Here is a 24,224-nt window from a genome sequence, read left to right on the forward strand (position 1 = left end):
CTCTTTGTACTGGCGTATATAGAAGATTCTTCTATTTCACTTCTTTGGCTTATTTATCACAGTGCTTTTTCTTTAACTGACTGGATTTTAGCTATTGCAATTCTACTATGCTCATTTAGTTCTTTGATTGTTGTTTTAATTACCCTGGCTTTTACTGGTTCGATGCAGGAAGCAGAAAAAATGCCGGGGGTGGGTTTTACGGAAGGCAGAAGGGAAGCACCGTGTGAAATCCGTGCTCGCAGTAGGAGTTTCGTCTGGGTCAAGCACTGAAGGGCCGTGGTAGGACGCGCAGGACGGTTGGCTCACAGGGACACAGTGATACAGGGGCAGGAGGTCACAGGAACTTCCTGGGCTGGTCTGAGAATCCCGCAGCAATCGCCCAGGCTGCGGGGCGCGTCCTGCGGGGCCTCTGCTGCGGGGGCCGGCCGGCCGCGTGGGGCGCCGCCAGAGGGCGCCCCGGCGCAGGGACCGCGCCCCGCGGCCGCTGCCTGCGCCCAGTCCGGGGCGGGGCCTGGGGCGGGGCCCGGGGCGGGGCCTGCGGGGCGTTGTGCGGTGGGCGAAGCTGCGCTGGTGCGAGTGTTCCTTTAATCCCACATTTAAACAGTTTATTTAACGTGTTGTAGCATTGGATTAATTTCTTTAAATGAATGGGGGGGTGCTGTATCCCACACATGGTGTGTGGTAAAGCGGGGGACCCCACGAAATGGCACACAGGGATCAGGAGCAGCAGTGCTAAATGAAGAGTAAGGGGAGACTGATACCTTAAAGCTTGTTGAGTCCTTTTTATTAGTCAAGAAAACTGGAAAACGAGGTTAGAATAGCAGAATCATTTTATCTATTCATTACTAAAAATATAAAAAAGTGTATCTAATTAAATGCGTAATGTGTGCACCACATTTCTGGTTATTGAACAAAGAATTGATGTTATATTTAAAGAACACCGTGAAAATAATACAGGTAGTACCAATAGACTGAAGCAGAAAATACATGGCATGGCTGCTAAGAATGAATATGCAGGCTTTGTTGTATGTAAAAGAATCTTAGTAAAAAGCCAATCTATTTTTATCACTTCATACAAAAGGTGAAATTATTTATCCATTTTGGCTTTGAAAGAAGTGTGGTGTGAACGGATCCTTTGCAGTGTCAGATTGTGCCTTATATCTTCTCTTCAATTTCATTAACATGGGATGCAACAACTTTTCCATCTACCACTTCTTCGACAATTGTCTTGATCTTTCTAGTTTTGGTAGGGTCTAAACAACATAAACAAAACAAAATATTTATGAAAGTGTTAAAAACTGTAAAACAGAGCAGCACGTGTACATGAACAGTTACATCCTTTTCATTTCAAATTGGCTTCTTGTTATGATGAACTGTATGATGTAGTTAAACAGAATAGCATAGATTATTTTATTTATAAGAATGACTTTATAAACAAAATTTTATTCAATCAAGTGCTACCTACCCTGAGAAGAATCCAGTGACTGTGTTTGTGATTTGGACCCTGTCAAGGATGAGCTTTCAAACGCAACTCCCTGTCCTGCGCTCCTAAAAGTGAATCAGAGACACACGATATTGCAGAATGTTTGTCAGGATCAGGAGAAATTGTATTACTTTAAATACTGAGCAGAATGGTTCATTCCATTCTCCTTAGGCAGAGTATATCGGTATTATTTCAGAATTATCGTATGTCCTTTACTATCTTCTGGTGAATGTACCACTTCTTTTTACCTCTTTTTTGCTGAAAAGGATATTGCCACAGAAAATAAAACAAAGGAGATATTTAATGTAAATTAGTTCCTTACACAAACTCGCCATCCAGCAAACGACGATAGGTTTCAATCTCCATTTCCAGACGAGTCTTGATGTCTAGAAGTTGTTGATACTCTGCATTCTGGCGCTCCATATCAGCCCTGACCTGAAACAGCTGAGACTCCAGATTCCCAATCTGAAGTTGCATTTGTGAAAGCTGAGCACAGTAGCCTCCTTCCGTTTCTGCTAAAGTGTCTTCAAGAGATTTTTTCTGTGCAAGAAGGATATTAAATAATCTCTGATTGAGTAAAAAAAAAGTCTTTACAAAGATAAAACCAACTGAAGTAGTTTAATGGGAGTAAGCATAGCCTCATTACTTAGAGATTTTTGGGGGTTTTTTGTGAATACCAGTTTGAAAACTGGCCTTTGCTGCTTCAGTGAATGGGAACATAAAAGTTCATCTGCTTTCTAACATGCTACTTGCAATCTAATTATGTATATTACTGCTGTTTCGGAACTAAAAGAAGGCAGGATTTAGTAGGAGATAAATGCAAATCTTAAATCCTGTAGAATAGTATAAGGTCTAACAACACTTTTGAAATTGGAAAATCTACTCTGACTAGTGAGCAGCTTCCTTAGAACATACCATCGCAAGCTGAGATTGCAGTTCAATTTCCAAGCTCTGAAGAGTCCTTTTTAAATCTGTGATCTCACTCTTTCCTGACTGAAGCTGCTCAGTGTTGGTGGAGATTTCCCTTTTCAGCTCCCCACTCTGAAATGACAAGGAAGAATAGAGTGTAATTTTACTGTTCCAAATATTTAACTCATTTTTACATGCATTTCACTGAATTTGCTATCATTGGTTGTTACTTTTTCATTGAACCATGCTTCAGCCTCTTTACGATTTTGGTCAGCGATGACTTCATACTGTCCCCGCATGTCATTCAAAACCTTGGTCAGGTCAGTTCCTGGAGCAGCATCCATTTCAACACTGACTTGGCCAAGTGCACTGCTTTGGATACTCTGAAGCTCCTGGAGAGATTGAAAATAAAGAAAAGTTTCTCTTAATGAAAGGCAAAATAGTTCTACCAAAAATATGTATAAAGAAATACCTGTGATATAAATTCTGTTTCAACAAGAATCCATAGCTTGTGTGTGTATTTCTTTCACTCTTTAATTTAGTAAACGCAAAAAAGAACAGCAAACAAAACAAATAATGAAACCAAGGAACTCCCACTGGCATAAATAGGGGAATAATTCGGTATTTCACAGTTCCATCTGCCTTGTTATGAATTCATGAAGAAAATAAAAAAGTACCTCTTCATGATTCTTCTTGAGATAAGCCAGTTCTTCGTTCAGGCTTTCAATCTGCATCTCCAAATCAGCTCTTGTCAAGGTCAGCTCATCAAGAACTCTGCGCAGACCATTGATGTCAGCTTCCACACTCTGGCGAAGAGCCACTTCATTCTCATATCTGTACAGAAAGTCATTAAATATGATTTTTTACATGGTTAATGAGGTCAGGTGCAAACTCTTACTATGTACTTCCATAGCTTTTACTATGAAATTTTAATACACATAATTATTGTAATATTGTTTCATAATTATGTTAAATGAAAGAGATTTTTAAATACAAAAGATTTTTTCCTTAAAATATTAGTAAACATTTTTGTAATATTAAGATATACTTACTTCAGTCTGAAGTCATCGGCAGCCAGTCGGGCGTTATCGACCTGCAAAATGATTCTTGCATTGTCGATAGTTGCATTAATGATCTGGAATACAAACAATGTTCAGAGAATTATTTTATAGCCAAATGGCTTTGCAGCTCAATATAGCTATTTACATAACTGTAATCCTAAATACGATTATAATATTAAATGTAGTTTGTTGGACTCTTGTATAATTTACGATGAAAATATATAGGACAGGTTTTCAGCTTCTGCAAATCAGCAGGCTTTGCTTGATGGCAGAATACCAGTTTGCATTCTGTTACTAGACAGTTTGCAGTCGCTGAAGACCTTGCCAGGCAGTCCGTCTATTTCAGGAATGGAATTTGTGATAGAAGAAATATGAAACTTACTAAAATTTTAACTTTGTAATCTACAAGAGTCTGTAGAGCTGGATTCCATCACTGCCGTCTCCTTCATTCAAATTAGACCAAGTCACAGAGCATTGTGTAATACAGCTACAGAACTGCCAGTAATATACAAGAAAAATTCAGCACATGATACCGGTGCAATGTGACGGAGGATTATTACAGGTGTAGAATAAATTTGCTCTTGGTTTCTGAAAGGAATTAGTTATTTTTATCCAAGATACTATTAGGTGAATTACAAATGTAAAGATACGTGAAGTGCATTGCTTTGTTACCTTGTTTCGAAGATCTTCAATTGTAGGATAATATTTACTGTAGTCATTCCCAGCTCCAGGGATACCAGCTGCAGGGCCATTTTTCTCATACCAGTCACGGATTTTGCGCTCCAACTCAGTATTGGCGTCCTCCAGAGATCGCACTTTGTCCAGATAAGCAGCCAGACGGTCATTGAGGTTCTGCATAGTTTCTTTTTTTGAGCCAGAAAGAAGGCCACCATTCCCAGTGCCAGCAGTGCCAAAACCACCTCCAAAACCAGATCCTGAGCCACTGCCAAAGCCACTTCCAAAACCAATGCCTGAGCTGCTGCCAAAACCACTTCCCAAACCTCCACCAAAGCCGCTGCCTAAGCCGCTTCCATAGCTCCCACCTAAACCACTACTGAAGCCTCCACCAAAGCCACTACTTAAGCTGCCCCCAAAGCCTCCACCTGAGCTACTCCCAAAACCCCCACTGAAGCCAGAGCCTGAACCAAGCACCAAAGAAGCACCAAAACCTCCACCAGATCCACCACCAAACCCAAGTCCACTGCCACCAAAGCCTGCTCCGCTGCCAGGAGCAGACATTCGGAGAGATGGCCCGCCAAGTCCGCTCCGAGAAGAGAATTGCCGGGATCCACCACTTGCGCGCACAGAAAGGGCCATGGTGCTCCAGGTGCCCTGGTCTGCTTTGCTAAGCACACAAGGCCGAGCAAGGCAGGTCAGAGAACAGTTTAACCTTTATATAGGGAAGGCAGTGGGTGTTTCAGTAGTAGTCCCCACCTCATAGGAAGATCTTTAATTCTTTCTCTCCCTCTTGTTTGGAGGGAAGTCAGTTTATTATGTCCTGACCAAATGAAATGATATATACCAATCTAAATTGCCAATGGGAGTGGAAACTGGGTGCCCTCCAGGTCTTTGCTGTATGAGGGAAATGGGTGGAGTAGAGCTGAGACATCATGATAATGTTTTGCCATGTGCAATGAAGCACAAAAATTTCCTTTTGCATTTAAATCCTCCTTAAATAATTTTTTTGTCATTATATGTTCATTGCTTTCTTGGTTTGGGGCTATTATTATAGAATTCTGCTTAAGTCAGTGGAATGATCCCTTTCATATCACACTTCCCAGTGTGCATGTCAAAAATGTGTTTCTTTTCATAATACTTTTCTGGCGTGAACCTCTGTCAGATTAGTGCTCTCTGTATGCTTAATAAGAAGTAAGAAAAGTGATCAACACAAGTGTATGAAGAGGCATATGGACAATCAGTGATCTATGGGTTGATCGTTAATATGAAGACATAAACATGCTTCGTCATACCAAATATAATTTGTAATTATGTTTTCTGCCCTAAACCTTTTATCATTGAAATATCTTTGTAATATGCATAGCCTATACCAACAGTTTATATTCGAAGCTGAAAACTAACCATTGTTTCTTCTAAATAGTTTGCTATTATCTCAAAATAAGGAAGATGGTTTCTGTATTTTGTGCTTTTCATAAGATGAATCTAAAGATCAAATATAGCTCTTCCAAATTACAGGTTTATGCATGGAAACCCTTCAAAAACAATATACTTTTCTTTTGAAGTTATTTTGGTAAACAGAAAATTGTTTTTTCTTTGTCCTGGCTTAATTATATCATTGGATTTGTCAATTGAAATGTATTAATTTTTATTTTATCTGCATCCAGGAGCAGGGGTGCTTTTTGGGGCAGAAAAGCATTATGAGCAGGAGATCAAAGGTTTAAGTAAAGCATTTATGTAGAAATGAATTGATAGCCTGGTATCAGTGACTCGTGACTGTGCAAGCAAAGGATTATTTTCTTTGGCAGCTCTTTATGTACGGTAAATAACACACTGGACAGGTGAGGTTTCAAAAGGAAGAGCTTTTTGTGTTTATGTTGTCAGGAGGAAAATGCAGACTCCTTGGACTGGAGACCTGGGTGTGGCATAGGAGACTTCCACCGTATGGGAAAGGGTACGCACAGTTGTTGGGAGAGAAAGGTTTAGTAGGAATGGTGGTCTTTTTATTTCTGAACTGAAAGGCAAAATATCTTCTTATTGATAGAATATCTTTGCTTGCTGTAGTCTCTGGTGATATAAACATTCATAGAGAATGAAAAATAATAAACGGGCTTCTTCAATTTTACATTTTCATTTGCTATGAAATAAAAAGTGACATTTATTTGAAAATCAGTTTTTACTGAAGTGAAGCTGCATTACATTTCAATGATAGTTCAAGTTCAGAAAAGGTGCACTGAATCAACATTTTAATGCATTTTTAAAAACAAATCAACTCTAAATATCCTAGTACATGAGAGAAAAAATAGATTGCTAAACTTTGGACTGCAATTAAACTAACATATTTGACAAAGAGTGTATTAACTGTTTCTGGTAAATTCTTTTTTTGTAAAGTTTAGATGAGGTGCCCATCAAGGTTTCAGAAATAGCAGCTCTCTTCTAAAAATTTTTCATTTATTATTATGTTGAAAGTGTGAGAATACTTAAGACACCAGCTGTTGAAGTGAGCTGTCTGAAAAAAATGAAGAAAAAATTCTCATAGTGCTTTCAGAAGAGTCCATTACTGTCCAGAGCTTGTTAAGCACATGAGCAAGTTTTGTCTCACGTCTTCAGCTAATGACTTTCGCCAGCTTAATGGTTTGAAACTCCAACAGTAAACATTGCTTCAGTATTTTTCTAAATTTAATTTCGATTTTTTTAAAAGCTGTAGCAAATTGATGCTATACATCATTTGACTTTCTAATTTTTACTGAACAAGTTTTTTAATGTAATTTTAAGATTCTGATGTAGAGTGAAAACTCATAATTCAATTTTTATCTGTCTTGGAAACAATTATACATTTGTAACAGGCTGATCTGTTTGGTTTTTTTTTTATCAAGGTATTTAGTCACCATGTAAGTAAACTCTAAATCTTTTACTTTGTCACTTACTGATTTTTATTAACACTCCACCCCCCCCCCCCACTACAAAAAGAGAAGAAAAAGATTGAGATTTGATAGTTTGACATTTTTCAACCTTTCTGGGTTTTAGGGAGAATTAGATGGGATTCTTTATCAAGTTTATCTTCTAGCTTTGGCTAATCTAGCTAATCTTCTAGCTTTGGCATCAGCTCGAAGCAGCTCAGAGGCCGTCTCCTCTCTGCTGGTGCCATTTACATCTTCTCTTCAATCTCTTTGATCTTCGAGGAGACAACCTTGCCATCAACCACCTCTTCGACAATTGTCTTGATCTTCTTAACTTTACTTGATTCTGATAATGAAATTGAACAGTGAGTTAATTAAATGCAATGTATGTTGACAGAATTACTGTCATACTAGCAGCAGTTTCACCAATGAGAAAATAGATGAAGGCATCTTTTCAGTGCACAGTTCCTGTGAAATAAACTGTTGGGGTATACAGGATATGGTTTCTCTTCCTTCGAAGATCCTGTATGTTGCCCATAATACTGTAGTGGACACTGTATTGAATAACTCTCTATCCCTCCTGATAGTTTTGCTTCAGTTTAGCATGAACTTGTAGTCCTAAAACCTAGGTAAAATCGATATTTTTGCTATTAAATGAGATATACTTTATTTATGAGCCCAGTCTCCCTGTGTAGTCAATGGAGACAAGCAGATGCTTCTGAAGTCGTTCAGAGGGTAATTCAGTAATTCTCTGTCATTCTCTTGGCTCTTTGAGGAGTCTGTGGTTTTACTTTGGGCACCTGAATTATATACATAAAACCAGGCTTTGTATAATCCCTATAGCTTATCTGTTCATACAGTTGATTGCTTTCTTGATGTAAGATTCCGCTGATTGATTATTTGTTCTGAAACTGTTGTTTTATGTCAGGCTACTTAGTTCTATAACATTTCAACAGGTGGCCATCAAAAAATAAGGAAGTTGCTACGACATACCTTTTTCAAGCTCTGCTGCAGATAAATCCACTTCGAAATGTCTGTTCAAATTATAAATTGAAAAACATAAATACATGATGCCTAACGTATTGAAGAAACATTCTTGTACATTTCCTGTGTGTTTAATCAAGACAGCTCATGTCCTTTCATCAAGACATTTAACCATATGGTTAAATGAGTTTTCTCTGTTAAGGTAAAACTTGCTGAGCATAAACTACAGGTGAAATTAATCTGCAGATTCATGTCTGCAATGCTATGACTTCAGCTCATGCAGTTATACCCAGTGTAGTTCCTGAGCCACAGTTGTTGGACAGGCAGAATCTTGGGGGGAAATACCACTCTCTGCTTGTTCTGCTTTATGCTTTTTCATAGATGTCTGCTCTTTTCACTACAGAATGTGGGATACTGGACTATCTGAACATTTAGTGTCAGCTCACTTGCACCCCTTCAAATTTTTAAGTAGGTTGGGTAGTAGTAACACAGGTAGCCTGCAGTGCAGGCTGCAAAACTTGCGGTGGACTGCAAGAGGTCAATGTGCCCTTGCTGAGTGCCTGCTCTAGTGTGACTAGGTGCCATGGTGTCTAAATCAGGTTAAAAAATACCTAGCCCAGGTTAGCCCAGGACTGCAGAAGCTACAGTCGTTGCAGTTATGGACAAGTCGATCCAAAAGCGAATTACTGATGCTTAGGGAGTGTGAATGTCTATCCAGCTACTCAGCTTACAAAGAATAACAGCATATACCTATGCAGCGGCTGAGAGACACAGACTCAGCTGACTTCCACAGAAGCCTCTGATACTCAGCACAAACTGCAGCCCGCTCTGAATCTACAGTTGAGAACTGGCAACAGACTTCCCTCCCTCCCCCAAAACCAGTTGGCAGGTGGCAGAATTTACACTCTCACCTTCCATGGATATAGACAGTGTTGGCAGTGTTGTTTGCTGTCATGCGAAACTAAACCGACAAGCAAAGTGCGTTTCCTCACCCGCTCTCCTCTCCTTCCAGCAGACGGCGGTACGTGGCGATCTCCATTTCCAAACGAGTCTTGATATCCAGCAATATACTGTACTCGTTATTCTGACCCTCCATGTCAGCTCGGAGTTGCCTGAGTTGAGCCTCTAAATTGGCCACTGCTTCCTGTATTTGGGTTAGCTGATAATTATAACGTGCTTCAGTTTCAGCCAGAGTGTCTTCTAAAGACTTTTTCTACAGCCGATGAAAAGAACAGAGATGTATTATTTAATAGGATACAGTTTTGTGTTAAAATAGCATTTTGATTGAAAAGCCTCTCAGTTTCAGTATTTATCCATGTAACTGTCTACTAAACACAGTTCTTATTTCAAGTGCTCTTTATTATTTACCATGTTAAGGTGGGACTGTAATTCTAGCTCCAGGCCCTGGAGGATCTGTTTCCGGTTGGTGATCTCTCTCCTTTGGGCTTGCAGCTCTTCAATGTTGATTGCTACTTCCTGGTTCAGTTCTTCCGTCTGAAATGCAAAAATGGGGGGGCTGTAACCTGCGACTAGACATGACTGAGGTTCTTGCTGATGTTTAATAATTTATCTTACCTGCTTTTCAAATTGTTCTTTAGCTTCCTGACGGTTCTTTTCTGCTATTTCTTCATATTGCCGTCTCATGTTTTCCATAGTAGTTGCAAGATCAATACCTGGAGCAGCATCCACCTCCACATTAACTGAGCCGCCCACCTGTTTGCGCAGTCTGTCAACATCCTACAGCAACAAGGGTTGTATTAAACATCAGCTACAGGGAACTTTCAACCCTGAATATTGGAAGCAAATTAAAAATCTACAGACATAGAAGTAATTCTTAAATAGCACCTCAGGGCAAGGTATCTTAATCACCTTGTAAATGCTGCTTAGTTCACCTCAGGTTAGAACATTTTACATATTTTGTAGCAATAAGTGCTACATAGATAGACGTATTATAAAAAGGCAATTTCCTCAGGACTAGATCTATGGAATGAGTGTAGAAGTCACGGTTCCCATTCGTACACTTTCGTGGGGTAGCAACTCCTAAACTACAAATTATTCTTAAGGAAAACCTTCACTCCTTAGTTTCTGGAGCTGCTCAGCCTTTGGTGCCTAATAGCTGGGATGTCAGTTAGTGCCACACGCAGTTACACTGCTTCCAGAAACAATACAAATGCTTCAATCCTGTTTTCAGGACTGTTTTCCTATTTCAGCACAGTTTTAATTGGGTGGCTAGGATGGCTGTTTTTCTAGGTTGGATCTTTCTAATGCAGTACTTAAATAACATATTTTCTGCAATGTAACAAGGAATTTACACTTTTGAAGTTGATAGTATGACACTAAGAGGAAAGCTTGGGCATATGCCATAATCGAGATTTTGTTAATGGTCATTTTGAATTTAGGATTGCAATTTGTGTCTTTACTTGAGGAGGGGAAATAAACAATGGTGGTGTAACATTCTTACCTTTGTAGGTCTTTGAAACTGTAAATGTAATGCTAAGGGAGAGGTTCAGTTTGAGCTTAGACTCCTAGGAGATACCAAGTGCACATATCTGACTTGTAGATATCTCTGCATGAGCCAGGGCACCTGTTACAACCAGTAGAGACCAGCCAGTGTCCCGGCTGACCAGCTGATAGGTGTTTGCTCCACAGTCAGCTGAATTGCTCTCTAGGCTATGTCTTTTTCACAGACTGTCTCTGAGTTGATTATAATAGAACCACAGGCACATTCACAGAAGTAATATATGAATAGGTACCTAAATTTTGATGTGTTAATCTGGAGCTGAATCCCACCACAAGTGTAATGTTCTTTCAGATTAACCATGAAGATTTCATTACCCCTAGTGAGGCTGAGTTTATGTATGCCTCTTAAAAAGCGTCTCTCCCTGACAGTGTTTGGCGGCTCTCACCTCCTCGTGGTTCTTCTTAAGAAAAGCTAGTTCTTCATTCACACTTTCAATCTGTGACTCCAGATCAGATTTTGTCAAAGTCAAGTCATCACGAACTCGGAGTAGTCCGTTAATGTCACTCTCGACACTTTGCCTGAGCAGGTATTCATTCTCATACCTGTAAAATAAGGCTTGTTTGGTCCTCATGAAAATGCAACTGTTTGATATAAATGTTAGAATCGGTAACTGCTACAGCCTTAGTTGTAAAATTTTTCTTTTTATTAAACTTTATGTTAGAAAATGTCTACTTCTCAGCTTTGATACTAATAACTAGATGTCCATGAAGAAGAGGAGCATGCAAGAGAATTTATGAAATGACCATGGAACTTACTTCATTCTAAAATCATCAGCAGCCAGTTTGGCATTGTCAATCTGCAGGACAAGCCTTGCATTTTCCAACTGTGCAGCACCAATCTGAAAAGGAATGATTGAAAAGCAATGGATCTTTCCACATAAATGCACACTTGATCAGCTTCTGGAAATTCATACCGTACGTGGGCTTCATCTTGCTTAACTTTAGCTGTCTATTAGTCATCCAGGTTTAAGCTAAGTTCCCCTTGAAGTGCATGGAAGGAATTAGGGTTTTCCAAATGGCAAATTATGCTGTCATAGAATAGGTATATAAAATAGTTGCATGAACTGCTCTCTGGAAGGGATCTGCTTTTAAAGAATGGGAAATAGAACTGGCAAAAAGTAAGAGAGGAAAGATTAAAGAAAGTCTACTGGAAACATAATTTGACAAATTATGAGAAGGACTTGGGGGTGCTGGTTGACCAGAAGCTCAGCATGACCCAGCAATGTGCGCTTACAGCCCCAAAGGCCAACCCTGCCGTGGGCTGCATCCTCAGCAGCGTGGGCACAGGGCGAGGGAGGGGATTCTGCCCCTCTGCCCCACTCTGGTAAGCCTCCCCAGGAGTCCTGCGTCCAGCTCTGGAGCCCTCAGCACAGGGCAGAGCTGGAGCTGTGGGAGCGGGGCCAGAGGAGGCCCCAGCAATGATGCGAGGGCTGGAACCCCTCTGCTGGGAGGAAAGGCTGAGAGAGCTGGGGCTGCTCAGTGGGGAGAGGAGAAGGCTGCGGCGAGACCTTCGAGCAGCTGCCAGGGCCTGGAGGGGCTGCAAGAGAGCTGGAGAGGGGCTTGTGACAAGGGCACGGAGTGACAGGACAAGGGATGATGGCTTTGGACTGGGAGAGGGGAGATTTAGATGAGACGTAAGAAGGAAATTCTCTGCTGTGAGGGTGCTGAGGCCCTGGGCCGGGCTGCCCAGAGGAGCTGTGGCTGCCCCCTCCCTGGCAGGGTTCGAGGCCAGGCTGGACGGGGCTGGGAGCAGCCTGGGCTGGTGGGAGGGGTCCCTGCTCGTGGCAGCGGGGTGGAACGGGATGGTCTGTAAGGTCCCTTCCAACCCAAACCATTCTGTGATTCTGTGAAATCTGTCAGCTGATTGCTGTTGGAATAGTTTATTGTTTATAGTGGTAGTTTACTATTTCAGGTAGTGATCTATGATTTTTTCTGAGCATTTGGCAGTCTTTTCTGCAAAAACACTTTGAAATCCTCAGACGCTAAACTATTTTTAAATATGTAAATTACCATGAGTATTTTCACTAATTAAAATTACCTAAGGCAAATAGAATAGAATTAATCAATTTTGATTCAAAGATTTTTCATGTATGAGATTACTCACATCTGTAGACATATATCTAGTATTACAAATTATGTACAATCTGTCGCTAATTTGTATCTGATCAAAATAAAGCATTTATTTTTCTTAACTGAGACAATTGCAATTTGGAAAAGTACGTTTTCTACAATAGATTATTATCTAACTCCCCGATAATTGCAATTCATGTATTTAAAGATGGCTATATGGTATCTTACCTTGTTTTGGAGATCCTCAATTGTTTTAAAGTATGAGCTATGGTCGTGCCTTATGTCAGTAGTATTCTTCTCATACCACTCCTTGATCTGCTTTTCAATCAGGGAGTTTGCCTTTTCTAGAGAACGCACCTTCTCCAGATATGAAGCCAAACGATCGTTTAGATTTTGCATTGTTGTTTTTTCATTGCCAGTAAGCAGCACATCATTACCAGTAATATTATGCTGGAAGCTCCCACCGAAGCCTTGCCCATAGTTGGTGCTGGCAGATATGCGGGTGCCGTAGCCACCGGCTCCCCCGTAGACACTAGGAGCCTGAATCTTCGGGATGGCCATTTTCCTGCAGCTTAAACCACTGACACTGGGTGCAGCCGGTTGGAAGCGGGTACTTGTACCCCACTGAAAGCTTCGGTTTGAGAACGCCATTTGTGTTCTTTGTCTTCTAAAGTGAAACAGCTAAACCTACACAGACGGAGGGCCGCTGAAGTGAAGAGCAGTGTGTGCTCTGTAAACCTTTATACTGTGTTTCAAAGAGGAAGCACAATAGCTATAAACCCCACCTCTGTTGACACATAATATTACTGGTGTCAGCACAAATAGCACGCAGCATATTGCCCCCACACTCCCTATAGTGTAAAGGGGTTTTCATCTGTTCATCTGTGTTTGAGAAAAACTCCCCAGGTAGTTTGGCTTGCTTTGTTATTATTTTGCATAAAAGATAAAAGACAAATAAACTGTTGAATCATTTATAGCAATATACCTGCAGCCATTCTCTCTATAGTCCTTCTGAACAAACAAGTAGATTCTTACCCCTATGTGCAGGGTGAAATTAAAATGAGAGTTGACTATATGTGATGAGAGACTTAAAAAATTTATATTTGCAATCAAGTATATATTTCTGTTGAGTAAGCAATAGTTTGAGCATCAGGACAGTCTAGAACAGTGTGTAAATTCTTAGAAAGGAGGCATCCTTATCTACCACGTTAATTCGTTTTATAGTAAGCACAAAACAATATTCATACTTTATTGGAAGGTGAATGTTGTGTCTAGCTTGCATTGCATATGCATTCATTTAGTGTTAGAAAACTGTTACAAGTTGAACTCTAGCTTTCAGTGCAGTTGAAATTAAGCAGAAAGAGCATTGCTTTGTCCATAAATAAAGTAATAAGAACAAGAATATTGGAAATCTTCATTGCCCGCTTTATTTCACGTGTGAGATGCTGAGGTCCATAGAGTGACAGGAGGCATTGAGATCAAGCTCCCAGCTTAACTGGCTTCCAGCTCTCCTCTGTGGCTGAAGTTAAAGCAAAACAAGTATCCCTCCTGCCTCGTCAATATTCTGGACAACGAGACTGCCAGCTAACGAGTTCCACTGCTGAGCATTCTGTCACAAACCCGGGTGTTAGGTTCATTAACAGGGAATCAGCTGCCTTTGTTCAGTGCATGAAGAAACCCAACAATCCTGCTTCTAATTGTATGGAGGTTCCTAAGCGGACTATGGCATATACTTTTTGATACAGAAAATGGAGAGATAAAAATGGAAAGCAAGGGAAGAAACTGATTGCTGAGGGGGTTATTAGTGCTGCAGGAAAGCAGGTAGCAGGCCTGCATTGGGACAGTACGTAGGTGTAGTTCCTTGGGGCATTGCACTGACAGTACTTTAGTGTATTATTAATGTACAGCTAGTCAGGTAGAGCAATTAACACATATTGCTTGTATTTGTGAAAACAGCTGCTGTGCATACTGATCTTCAACCTTGGGGCAAGGAAATTGGTGACACACTAAGCTCTGGAGGCATTAAAATGTATATTGGAAGGTTTCTGAGGACACCTAACCTGGGATATTAGAGAATCTGTACGGATAAGTTTTTTAAGTTCCTGTGCTACAGATTAGTGTAAATAGTATTGGATCAAGGCAAAGACTTAAGCTGTCATACTTAGCTATTCTGAAAATAGGCATCTTCCAACCCAAAGTGATCATCATCCAGGGCAGAACTTTTTCAGGAGGATGCTGTGAATTGTCTTTGGACCTTGAACTTCTTTGGGTGTAAACTGATAATGAAAAACATTTATGACAGCTGAAACCAAAGTACACTAGCCACATCATTTGGACTGTCACTATAGAAACTCAAGGTGGGTCATCTTTTGTTCGTTAAAAATATTCAGATGAAAGAACGATTGTGTTGGTAGGGCAGAGCTTACACCTTTAACGCTGTAAGTGGAATATAGCAAGAGATCCCACTGCAGTTACATCTCTTGGCTGTGTATTTCAGTGCGTATTTTATGGTAGTCTATTTTAAAGTAAACATTCTGCTTTGTCTTCTTTGCATTTATTAAAATTACTTTCCATGTCACCTTGGTGGTATTTTTTCTAAACATCACTTGAAGATTCAATGTTTTCTTCTATTGAGCAAATGACAAAGCTTGTTTCTTAGCTTTCATGTTTGTCTAAATGCAGAAAGATGTCGTTGAAGGTCTAGATTGGCTTTTGTGGGTTGAATTCCTAATCTTTGTATTCAGAGCTATTCCACCTCCGTATGGAGAAGCAGCTACATAGTTTAAATATCAAAACCTAATTGCATGTGTTATTAATGTCAGGTATTTGACATTTACAGAAGCTGGATACTATTTAGAGATGTAAGAATAACATAAAATACAGTGCGGATTGATAGAGAAATCAAATTCACTGATATACAAAAATTTTGAAACTTTTCTCTAACTTCACCTTATGCAGCGATCTGAGTTAGAGTGGACATCAGAATTGGGTCAGACATTTGCCCTATGTCCTAGCTCTGCTACGTTAGGTCAAGCTGAACCATCAACCATTATTTTTCTTCCAGAATCCCCTTGACTATTAAGCAAAAGTGTTCAAGGTGTATGCAATTGGAAGCACAGAGCAACAGCAGCATGAAGACCTAGTATGAAAAGACATTGGGCTGAATATTTTTAGCGTTCTTTCTGTTTTTTTCTCCAAATGGTTTATTGATGATTTCTCTGGTCCTATCATTTTATGTGTGCTTGTATTCCAAAAAATAAGCTGGACTATTTGCAAGAATATATACTAAGATCAGGATAGGTGTCGTTCATATCAGAGATGGGGTTTGCTCCTATTTTTTGGTGCAGCATAGTGTTTTTCATGGAATATATCTTGAATGGTTGTATAAATCACTGGAAACTGCACAGCTGTCAGGGGGAGTGGCCATCAGCCTCCACTACCTCTTGAACTATGCCCAGGTATAATCTGGAAGAATACGGGCTGCTTTTTTTTTTTTTTTTATTTTATTAGTTGTAACAGTAAGTCATATAATAGCTGTGGAGCAACCTAAAACTAGATTATCTGATATCTGCAGTTTTGATCAATGTTAAAGAAGGGCTGTTAGTACATTGCTGATGTTTTAGTTCCGCAGTGCGGTTGGCAGCCCGAGCCCCAGTTGTGCAGACTTTATACAGGACAGCCTGTGGGTTCAGGCGTAACCCTGCCTTCCCGTGACGTGCTCAGTTGGAACGCTTTGCGTGCAGTCACAATAAAACATACATGGCAACGCCAATAAATTGTTTGATTTAAAGAAGAAATCTCACCTGTGTGGCAGACGTTTAATGTCTATTAGAGGGCAATGAAGGTAAGTCATTGCGGGGTTCTGATAACATGTGCATGTCACTTAGTGTTACTCAGCTTTACTAAGAAGCCATGGGTAACCGGTCTTGAGAGTTCAAGGGAGAAAGACACACCCAGCTTTGGTTCTGCTTTTGTGCTGCCTTTAGGTGGAACACACGCTTTTCTTTTGGCTGACTGAAAGATTTGACTAAAGAGAAGTCTTTTAGTTCAGTTTTTATGGATGATCCATTCTAGGAGTGAAATCCAATGCCCCTTTATTAGTCCCTGTAACTATGTTACTGATCTCAGTTTGGATTTTGTGTCATAAGAATTTGAATCTGAAAGATCTCTTACAATTCAGTCATGAAAGGACTTCCACTGTACAAAGGGCATTCAAGGAGGAGGAATTCCTTGTTCAATATTCCAGCCATATTCCAGTATTCAATATTTCTGTGTCTGAGAAATTCCCCTCCTTCTCAGCCTACTTGCGAGAAGTTACTTCCTGATCTGTGCCATATGACCGATTTACAGGCAAGGAAACAGTTGTAAGATGAGCTGTCAGGAGAAAATAAATTTTTAATGTAGATGTGAGCCAATAGCATATTTTAAATGAAGACTTTTCTGACTGAGTGAAAAAAAGTACTCAGGACAATTCTCCACCCTGAAAACAAACTATCTTTGCACCATTCGTTAATGCAAATGCTGCACCCTTGAAGACTGCTCTCTCCGAAGAGTAGAGAAAGATGTTTTGTGTTTTGCTGAATGTGATCAGACAAGAGGAGCGTCCAGACAATGTCACTAACTCAGCCGGATTCACTTAAGCCCTGAACATTTGCAGCACAAGATCTTACACTGTCTTCCTCACATATATATTTTTTTCCTCATTTTCCTTTCCTTTTTATCTTTTGTCCAATGAAAATATTTTTATTGTCAAATCACTACACCTTATTTCTTTCTGCTTTGAGCTTTTGAACAGAGAGGTAAATTTAAAACATTATTTTGAATAGTATGGTACTTAAAGAAGTGTTCCAGATCTTGGAGTGGTGCGTGAGACAATGTGTTGGTTACATCCTTCCCCACCCACAGGCTGAAAATCAAAGCCAGGAGCTGCCTTTCCTGTCCTAGCTGCTCTCCTCGAACAGAATCAGATTTGAGTGCCAGCAGTAACAGCTCCAGGCCATACAAATGAACCTTCTGCTTTTTCTCCCCTAAAAGTATCATTAGTATCAGCTCTAATATGAACTACAAGACTACCAGGCAGGTCTGTTTCCCTTGCAAAAATGATGTGCAACTGAATTGTCAGTGGAATGAGAAAACCAGTGAGTTGTAGAGTATTTCAGCTTACTAGTTTTCTCAGTTTCGTAATGCTGGAATAGTTCAGTATCCGTGAGAAAATATTACATTTTTATATGATTCAGTAAGCAAATACAATTTTCATGGCCCAGTGCAAATATATGCACACACTGATAGTACGCCATCAAAGATATGTACAGATACACTTTATTGCATGTATTCATGTTTGTGTAGATTTTTTTCACTAGCTTTTAAAAAAAAATCCTTGTGGTTTCAGGGACGTGACTTGTATCACACTTGGAACCCCCAAACCAGGAGAGAAACTTAATTTTTTCAAGGACCCAATTGCACTCACACCTGGCAGGAGCTGCCTGGGCAGTTGCATGGCTGCAGGTTTTTGTTTGGGGCCCACTCTGGTGAGGCATCCTTTCGGTACGTTCCAGTGATGACTTGGCATCCCCTCTCCCAGTACGTGCACAACCAGAAGCAAACTATGGGTTGCTTGCTTTGTGAGGAGAAGGCACCTGAACCACTGTCCCAGCTTCAGGATCTGCGTCAGGCAGTCAGGTGTCAAAAAAGGAAAAAAAAAAAAGAGTGAAAACAGGCCGAAAATACATCTCGGTACTCCTCTCGAGGAAGGTGGGCACTTCGGGACTGTCCATTACACAGTCTGCGGTTGGGCACCGCAGGCTGCCCCGACGAGTCCCGCAGCAGCAGCAGCGCCAGCAGCAGCGCCCGGCCGGCCCCGCAGCAGCGCCAGCAGCAGCAGGGTCAGCAGCAGCAGCGCCCGGCCGGCCCCGGAGCAGCGCCAGCAGCAGCAGCGGCAGGCAGCAGCAGCAGCAGCGCCAGCAGCAGCAGCAGCAGCAGCAGCGCCAGCAGCAGCAGCAGCAGCAGCAGCAGCAGCAGCAGCAGCAGCAGCGCCAGCAGCAGCAGCAGCAGCAGCAGCAGCGCCAGCAGCAGCAGCGCCAGCAGCAGCGCCCGGCCGGCCCCGCAGCAGCGCCGTGCCGCGCCTCCGCCCGCTGGGCGCTAGAGGCCCCCGCGCGCCCGCCGACGGGAGCTGGGAGCCGGAGGATCCATGCTGGAGCCGGGACGGGGTTCAGGAAATCCGCGTATTACATAACAAAATGTCACATATTACCTACTTTCCTGGTCCTATATCCAGGAGACAAATTTTTTCATAACTCTTGTGGCCAGATGTTTAAAGTAATGTTTGTCTTCAGAGCCACAAGCCGTAATTAGAAGAGTTCAGTGTTGTGTATGGCAGTTTGTAAGCAATGGCAACACATATTATCTATCTTTCTTAAATCTTGAAAGATGAATTTTTGAGCACAGAGGTGTTCATTATCCCTTCGAATTATGCCCCTTTCTTTATGACTGATGCTTGAGTATCTTGATGTTTAGATAGCAATGAACTCTAGCCATTAAAGGTTTCTTTGGTTTTGTTTTTATGGTTTTTTTTTCTGCATAGCAGCAATGTTATTTCCAGTGGAATATGTCCATTCACCAAGTGGCTTGGTAACTGACTTGAGACTGTTCTGTGTTGAGATTAACTAAGGAACAGAGCCTGGGCGCTGAAATGGCTTCCACAAATTGATAATTTGTCTCACTAAGAAGGAATGAAAAAGTGGGTTTTTTCCTGCACTGGTAACTGTAAAATCACAGTTTTCCATCTACTTGCAGCAACATTACATATTTCCTTCTTTGAAATTTCTCTGGCAAGAGTTGCTTCCAGTGTTTTTGTTTTATGGATTTTACGTTTTAATTTCTTGCGTGCACGGTTCGGGGGGGTCAATCTTAGCCAAAGCTGGTACTTTTTCTTTAGAAGTAGCAGACTATTCAATTCTAAAGAAGTACCGTACAGTTTGTCAGCTACTTCAGCTTGTTTGTTTCTCCTTCTTTTCCCTGTCTACTCTAAATAATTATTCCTCTAAACTGAATTACATTTTTCTCAAATTATATTCCTCATTTTTGGTGCTTTCCACAGCCTATCGAATTCACTTCTTTTGACTTGTCCTTAGGATGTTAGAAAGCAAAAAAATTTACCCCTGAAGTCTAGATAGTTATTGAAAGTGTCTTTACCGCAGCTGATGCTATAATTTTATGCCTTTAAGCTTCTGATGCATATTCAGACTTTCAAGAGGCAAATTAATGTCCGGAAGAAGCAGCCATGCACCTGTTTCACCGTTAGGTCAGCTCCAGTGCTATGAGCTGCTATCAGAAGGGCAGTCCAAACTGTAATATATTGATGTTTATGTTGACTGTGATATTTTCACAAACAGTTCTTTTACACCAACCCTACATATGTGGCTTGAGTAGGTCATTTCAGTATAGTCATACAACTGAAAATGTGATAGAAGTACAACTTGAAAAGAAAAGAAGAATTTTACTGACAAAGGAGTTATGAGGAAGCAATACATAGTAAAAAATTACTTGTGAGTTCACAAAGCCAAATGTAGAAGTACAGTCAATGATTAAGATGCTTTCGTTGTATAATTCAGGACGTGGGGAGGACAGGGGGGTGCAGGCCTCTCAAGCATTATTCTTTCCTTGCTTCCCGGTTTATAGATTCTTCCCTTTTCTAAATGATTCATACGCAGGAACAGGCATCTCCCAGCAAAACTTTAGAAACCTTTGTAGGTCAGGGTGTGGACATTGTGAAATGTTTTACTGGCTCTGCTACCTGTTCTCTCTGCTTCCACAGTAGCATGTAACCAGTGTTTTTAGCAGTGTTATAAATGCTGGGGTTTCTTTTCTTCTCTTTCTGAAATGACTTCATTAATTTTGCATTTGTATTAAGAAGGCAGGCAGAAAGCAAAAATTTTGCTTTCTACAGAAATGTCTTGTTCATAAATAAGAAAGAAACCTGCCAATGTGTGGCCACATCACCAGAAAGAATGTGTGATAACAGCACAAACCATTACTGCATTACCTCACTGCAGACTTCTTCCAGAGGATCAACAATTCACTTACCAAAGATGCACATTGTAATATACCTTAATAAGTTTTAACATTTCTGCAAGTGAAATGAGCTATGACTCATACACATTCTGGAGTGCATTCAAGTGTGTTATAAATCACGTCGGAGGATTATTTAGTGCAGGACTTCCTTAAATGGCAGGTGAAACTGTGAGAAGTGGTTTGTGAATGCTGGCGGTTTCAGCCTCCTTTTATAGACTGTGAGCTCCTGTGTCTTGTTAGTTTGCAAAAGTGCTGTTACATCATTCACTTAGACTTAGAAATGACATTATCTCCTACTGGTATTTTTTACTATCCTATTCCATTTATGGGAAATAGAATATATTCATTTTGAGTGTGTTACTTTTTGTGATACTTCAGATTTTTAAAATAGCAGTTTCTTTGGGCCTGGGTCAGTCACTTCCTTGACGTAGAAATGGCATTTCTCGGTGTGTTTAGTACTGAAGTAGAATAAATTCCAGCTAGCAGAGTTCAATCAGTTTTAATACAATGCATTAATAAAATAATTAGTAAAGCAATACAGTGGCACACTTCTGAAGATTGTCTTTCCTTCAAGACACTGATCTGGGACTAAAAGAAAGAAACACGTATGCCATCTCTTTTTTAAAGTTTCCCAAACAGTACAAAATCACTAAAGGCACCCAGGCATAGTGTTCTGCACAGGACTAATTTTAGTAGGGCTGTTGGCACCTGTAAATTGAAGAACATCATCAAAGTATGTGCAGGGTCTTGACCGGTAGCACACACTTGAATCAATCACATCATCTCTTCAGTGCGATCAGATACAGAAAGGATTGGTGTAACTGGAGAATGGCTCTTCGCGGAAGCCGTGTTGTCTAATAGCTGGGGTAACTAGAAGCTGTGAAGTGATGAATTCTAATTTAGTCACTATCAGTGACTTTCTTTGCAGCCTTGAGCAAGTTGTGTCATCTCTTTTTCCAATTTCTCAAGCAGTAAAATGGGAATGATAATACTACCCCCATTCGTTATCTCCCTAACTTCATCTCTCAGCATGTTGTGAGAATATAAAGTTAACAATGCGTGCAAGTGGTAAATATAGTTATTATGATTTATTGTCTAGGGTGCAGACCTACCCTATATACATTTAGAAATGCGTGGCTTATTTACCAGAATACAAATTCAGAAATAATGAATAATCACTAGATATAAGGCAACATATGGCCGGTGACACACTATTATAAGCTGCTCAACAAAAAAGAAATCTGCAATTATACATGGTATTCTAAAGGCATGAAAAACTCTCCAGAAAAAAAGCAATTTTTGCCATAGAATACTTGCTTTCATTTAGAAAACAGAATGTAGTGGGACTGATATTTATATGTTTAAGGACTAATTGGTTTACTTCACTTGTAAGACAGCAACTTGAATGGATGTGTTAGAGGCATCAATGTGTGATGATGTTAGTAAACGGAGTGAGCCTTGAGGTCAGTGTTGTGAGCTGTACTGGTCTGACCATCACAGAACGCAATGGCACGGTTGTAAGAGAAGGTTAAAATCATCAGAGCAGTGGAGTGGAATGGGAGTCTGCTACGTCTTAGTCAGTACCATTTGGACCACAGCTGAGTGTGACACAGGGGTGCAGAGAGCGCATCTCTCACCTCTGCACGAGGGGACACTAGCACATGAGTAAAGCCAGTGCATTGCTCAAGAACGTGAAAGAAGGACAGGCGTGTTCTATAAAGCATTTCAATTATTTGTTTTTCCTTCTTTCCTTGTAGTTTAGCACAACCAAAACCTGGCACAAAGCATAGATACTTGCCTTTGATTTAGAAGTAACGGGCTGCTTAGAAGTTTTTATAATTATTTGTATCACAGCAATGCAGTTATGCTCTGTAAATTTGATAAAAGAATATAGCTTTAAATAACACAGAAAGTTGTTCAAGAAAACCTAGGCACATTTTGTCCAGGTGCTACAAATACCAGGTCTGGCTTGTTGGATCTGGTAAGCCATAAGGAAGGACACTGTTAATTAGCCGAGTGTTACTAATCCTGTATTACAAGTTTTACCCAATTTAAAGAAACCATTAGGTAATCCATTCAATGCTTTTGGGATCTCTTTGTGCAACAAGGGTGGAGAGTTGGGGGGGAAGAGAAGGGGAATGATGAACTGGTCCTAACCTGCCTGTAAGAAAACATTGTATCATAGAGATGGACTTTGTTTATTTTAAATCTGCATTTTCTTTGAAATGTTCACTTTATTTTGTGAGCCTTGTTTCAAAGCAAAGCAGATAACAGGCATCCTTTAAGAAAGCTCCCTATGAGTAGGTATGAAAGAGTACAATGACAATTTCGCTCCTGAAAATGAGACTGCCCCAAACACCCTGCTTTGTATGCAGACGTTGACTTTGGAATGCAAATCCGTACAGACACTCGTTATGCTCCATTTTCTCTCTTCGTTCTGCTTAACAGGCTTCCTCATCTAAACAGCGCTGATAATTCCTTGCTCAGTTCTTAGCTTTGCATACCACTGGAAATTTTCCTATTGCTGTTAGGGTCTCCTGCTGAGGCGGAGATTGGGCTGTTGTGAGAAAGGGGAAGCAGCTTGGATTTGGCTGAAGAACCCGGGCCTCTCCCTTTACGTTAGTGGGCATTGCATATACCAGTCTATCCTGACTACAGAACCCGTCAACAAAAACGTTGAATGTTAATGTGAATGCAAATAACTGAAATGTTTTTTTGAATTAAATGGGTCACTGAGAAAGAATGAGAGTATCTGGAAAAGTGCTTATAATCTTTGAAGGACAGTGTGTAAAGGCAGTTAAAGAAAATTTCTCTAAAGCTCAAGAATAAATGTTTCTAGGGTGACTCTTTTAGTAAAGCGTATTTTACACCAATCCTACTAGTAATGCTGTTTCAAATGGTGACATTGAAACATTCTATGTAGGGAAGTCTAATAGTTTTGCTTACATAAATGTCACCTTTTACTTGTGTCACCTCTTTTCTTCGTTTTTTGTGTCCTTCCAGTTTTATACCTCCTGAAACGATGAGGCTTTTGCAGTCTTGACCTATGTCAGTAACACTGCCGCTTTGGGCTGGTGCCTATGTAAGAAAAAGCAAAACTGGAAATTCCAATGACCAGAACAAGTAATGGAAAAGAATTTATTTGCTGCAGTGAGGTATATGATGAGAGACATGAGACCAGGAGAAAAGTTGAGAGATTGTTCACTTTAAATTATAGTTAATTTGCAGAGCAATAAATGAATCACAGATGGAGATTCATGCCCCGGTGAGATGTTCAGAATACATATTACCAGCTCAGCCAGTCATTTTCATTGGATTTTTTCATTTTCTTCAGCATTTTGATGACTAAAAGCTCTTTAAAATAACAGTATCAGCTATACCTAGCTCTGATTGCCACTTTTCATTATTAGACTGCAAATCATTTTAGGAGAGAGTTCACTATAGTGTCCCTATTTTACACCCAGGGACACCAACATACAGCATGTAGTTGCACGAAAGGGTTGTCAGAGCTTAGCCTGCTAGGAAAGCCAGTAGTCAGCAGAACTTTTTACT

General features: G+C 40.4%; 2 protein-coding genes across 7 annotated transcripts; both read right to left on the reverse strand.

The window, feature by feature from the left end:
- Positions 1-1,155: 1,155 nt before the first annotated feature.
- On the reverse strand, positions 1,156-4,770 carry LOC104330940 (keratin, type I cytoskeletal 12). Of its 2 annotated transcripts, none has more exons than XM_009936197.2 (8): positions 4,126-4,770; positions 3,445-3,527; positions 3,070-3,226; positions 2,623-2,784; positions 2,399-2,524; positions 1,812-2,023; positions 1,466-1,548; positions 1,156-1,253 (listed from the first exon to the last, which is right to left on the reverse strand). In XM_009936197.2, the coding sequence occupies exons 1-8, from the start codon at positions 4,768-4,770 to the stop codon at positions 1,156-1,158; spliced, it is 1,566 nt and encodes a 521-aa protein (XP_009934499.2). The 2 variants fall into 2 exon arrangements, with proteins under 2 accessions (XP_009934499.2, XP_075299493.1); XM_075443378.1 differs by having other exon boundaries at positions 1,806-2,023.
- Positions 4,771-6,365: 1,595 nt separating this feature from the next.
- On the reverse strand, positions 6,366-13,253 carry LOC104330941 (keratin, type I cytoskeletal 20). 5 transcript variants are annotated; one of them, XM_075443362.1, is made up of 8 exons: positions 12,831-13,253; positions 11,289-11,371; positions 10,919-11,075; positions 9,588-9,749; positions 9,381-9,506; positions 9,005-9,225; positions 7,572-7,582; positions 6,366-7,374 (listed from the first exon to the last, which is right to left on the reverse strand). In XM_075443362.1, exons 1-8 carry the CDS (start codon positions 13,251-13,253, stop codon positions 7,277-7,279), a joined length of 1,281 nt encoding a protein of 426 aa, XP_075299477.1. In that variant the 3' UTR covers positions 6,366-7,276. The 5 variants fall into 5 exon arrangements, with proteins under 5 accessions (XP_075299477.1, XP_009934503.1, XP_009934502.1 ...); XM_009936201.2 differs by lacking the exon at positions 7,572-7,582 and adding an exon at positions 7,584-7,597; XM_009936200.2 differs by lacking the exon at positions 7,572-7,582 and adding an exon at positions 8,022-8,062.
- Between the last annotated feature and the right edge of the window lie 10,971 nt (positions 13,254-24,224).

Source organism: Opisthocomus hoazin, chromosome 26 (assembly GCF_030867145.1).
Source record: "Opisthocomus hoazin isolate bOpiHoa1 chromosome 26, bOpiHoa1.hap1, whole genome shotgun sequence".
In the NCBI taxonomy this organism is placed as follows: Eukaryota; Metazoa; Chordata; class Aves; order Opisthocomiformes; family Opisthocomidae; genus Opisthocomus; species Opisthocomus hoazin.

Coding starts and splice junctions, on each gene's coding strand:
- LOC104330940 (XM_075443378.1), bottom strand. CDS start 4,770: ATGGCCCTTTCTGTGCGCGCAAGTGGTGGATCCCGGCAATTCTCTTCT. Junction 3,227..3,444: donor GCCGATGACTTCAGACTGAA/GTAAGTATATCT, acceptor CTTTCTGTACAG/ATATGAGAATGAAGTGGCTC. Junction 2,525..2,622: donor AAGCATGGTTCAATGAAAAA/GTAACAACCAAT, acceptor TTGTCATTTCAG/AGTGGGGAGCTGAAAAGGGA.
- LOC104330941 (XM_009936200.2), bottom strand. CDS start 13,253: ATGGCGTTCTCAAACCGAAGCTTTCAGTGGGGTACAAGTACCCGCTTC. Junction 9,750..10,918: donor TTAAGAAGAACCACGAGGAG/GTGAGAGCCGCC, acceptor TTGTTGCTGTAG/GATGTTGACAGACTGCGCAA. Junction 9,226..9,380: donor TACAGTCCCACCTTAACATG/GTAAATAATAAA, acceptor CATCGGCTGTAG/AAAAAGTCTTTAGAAGACAC.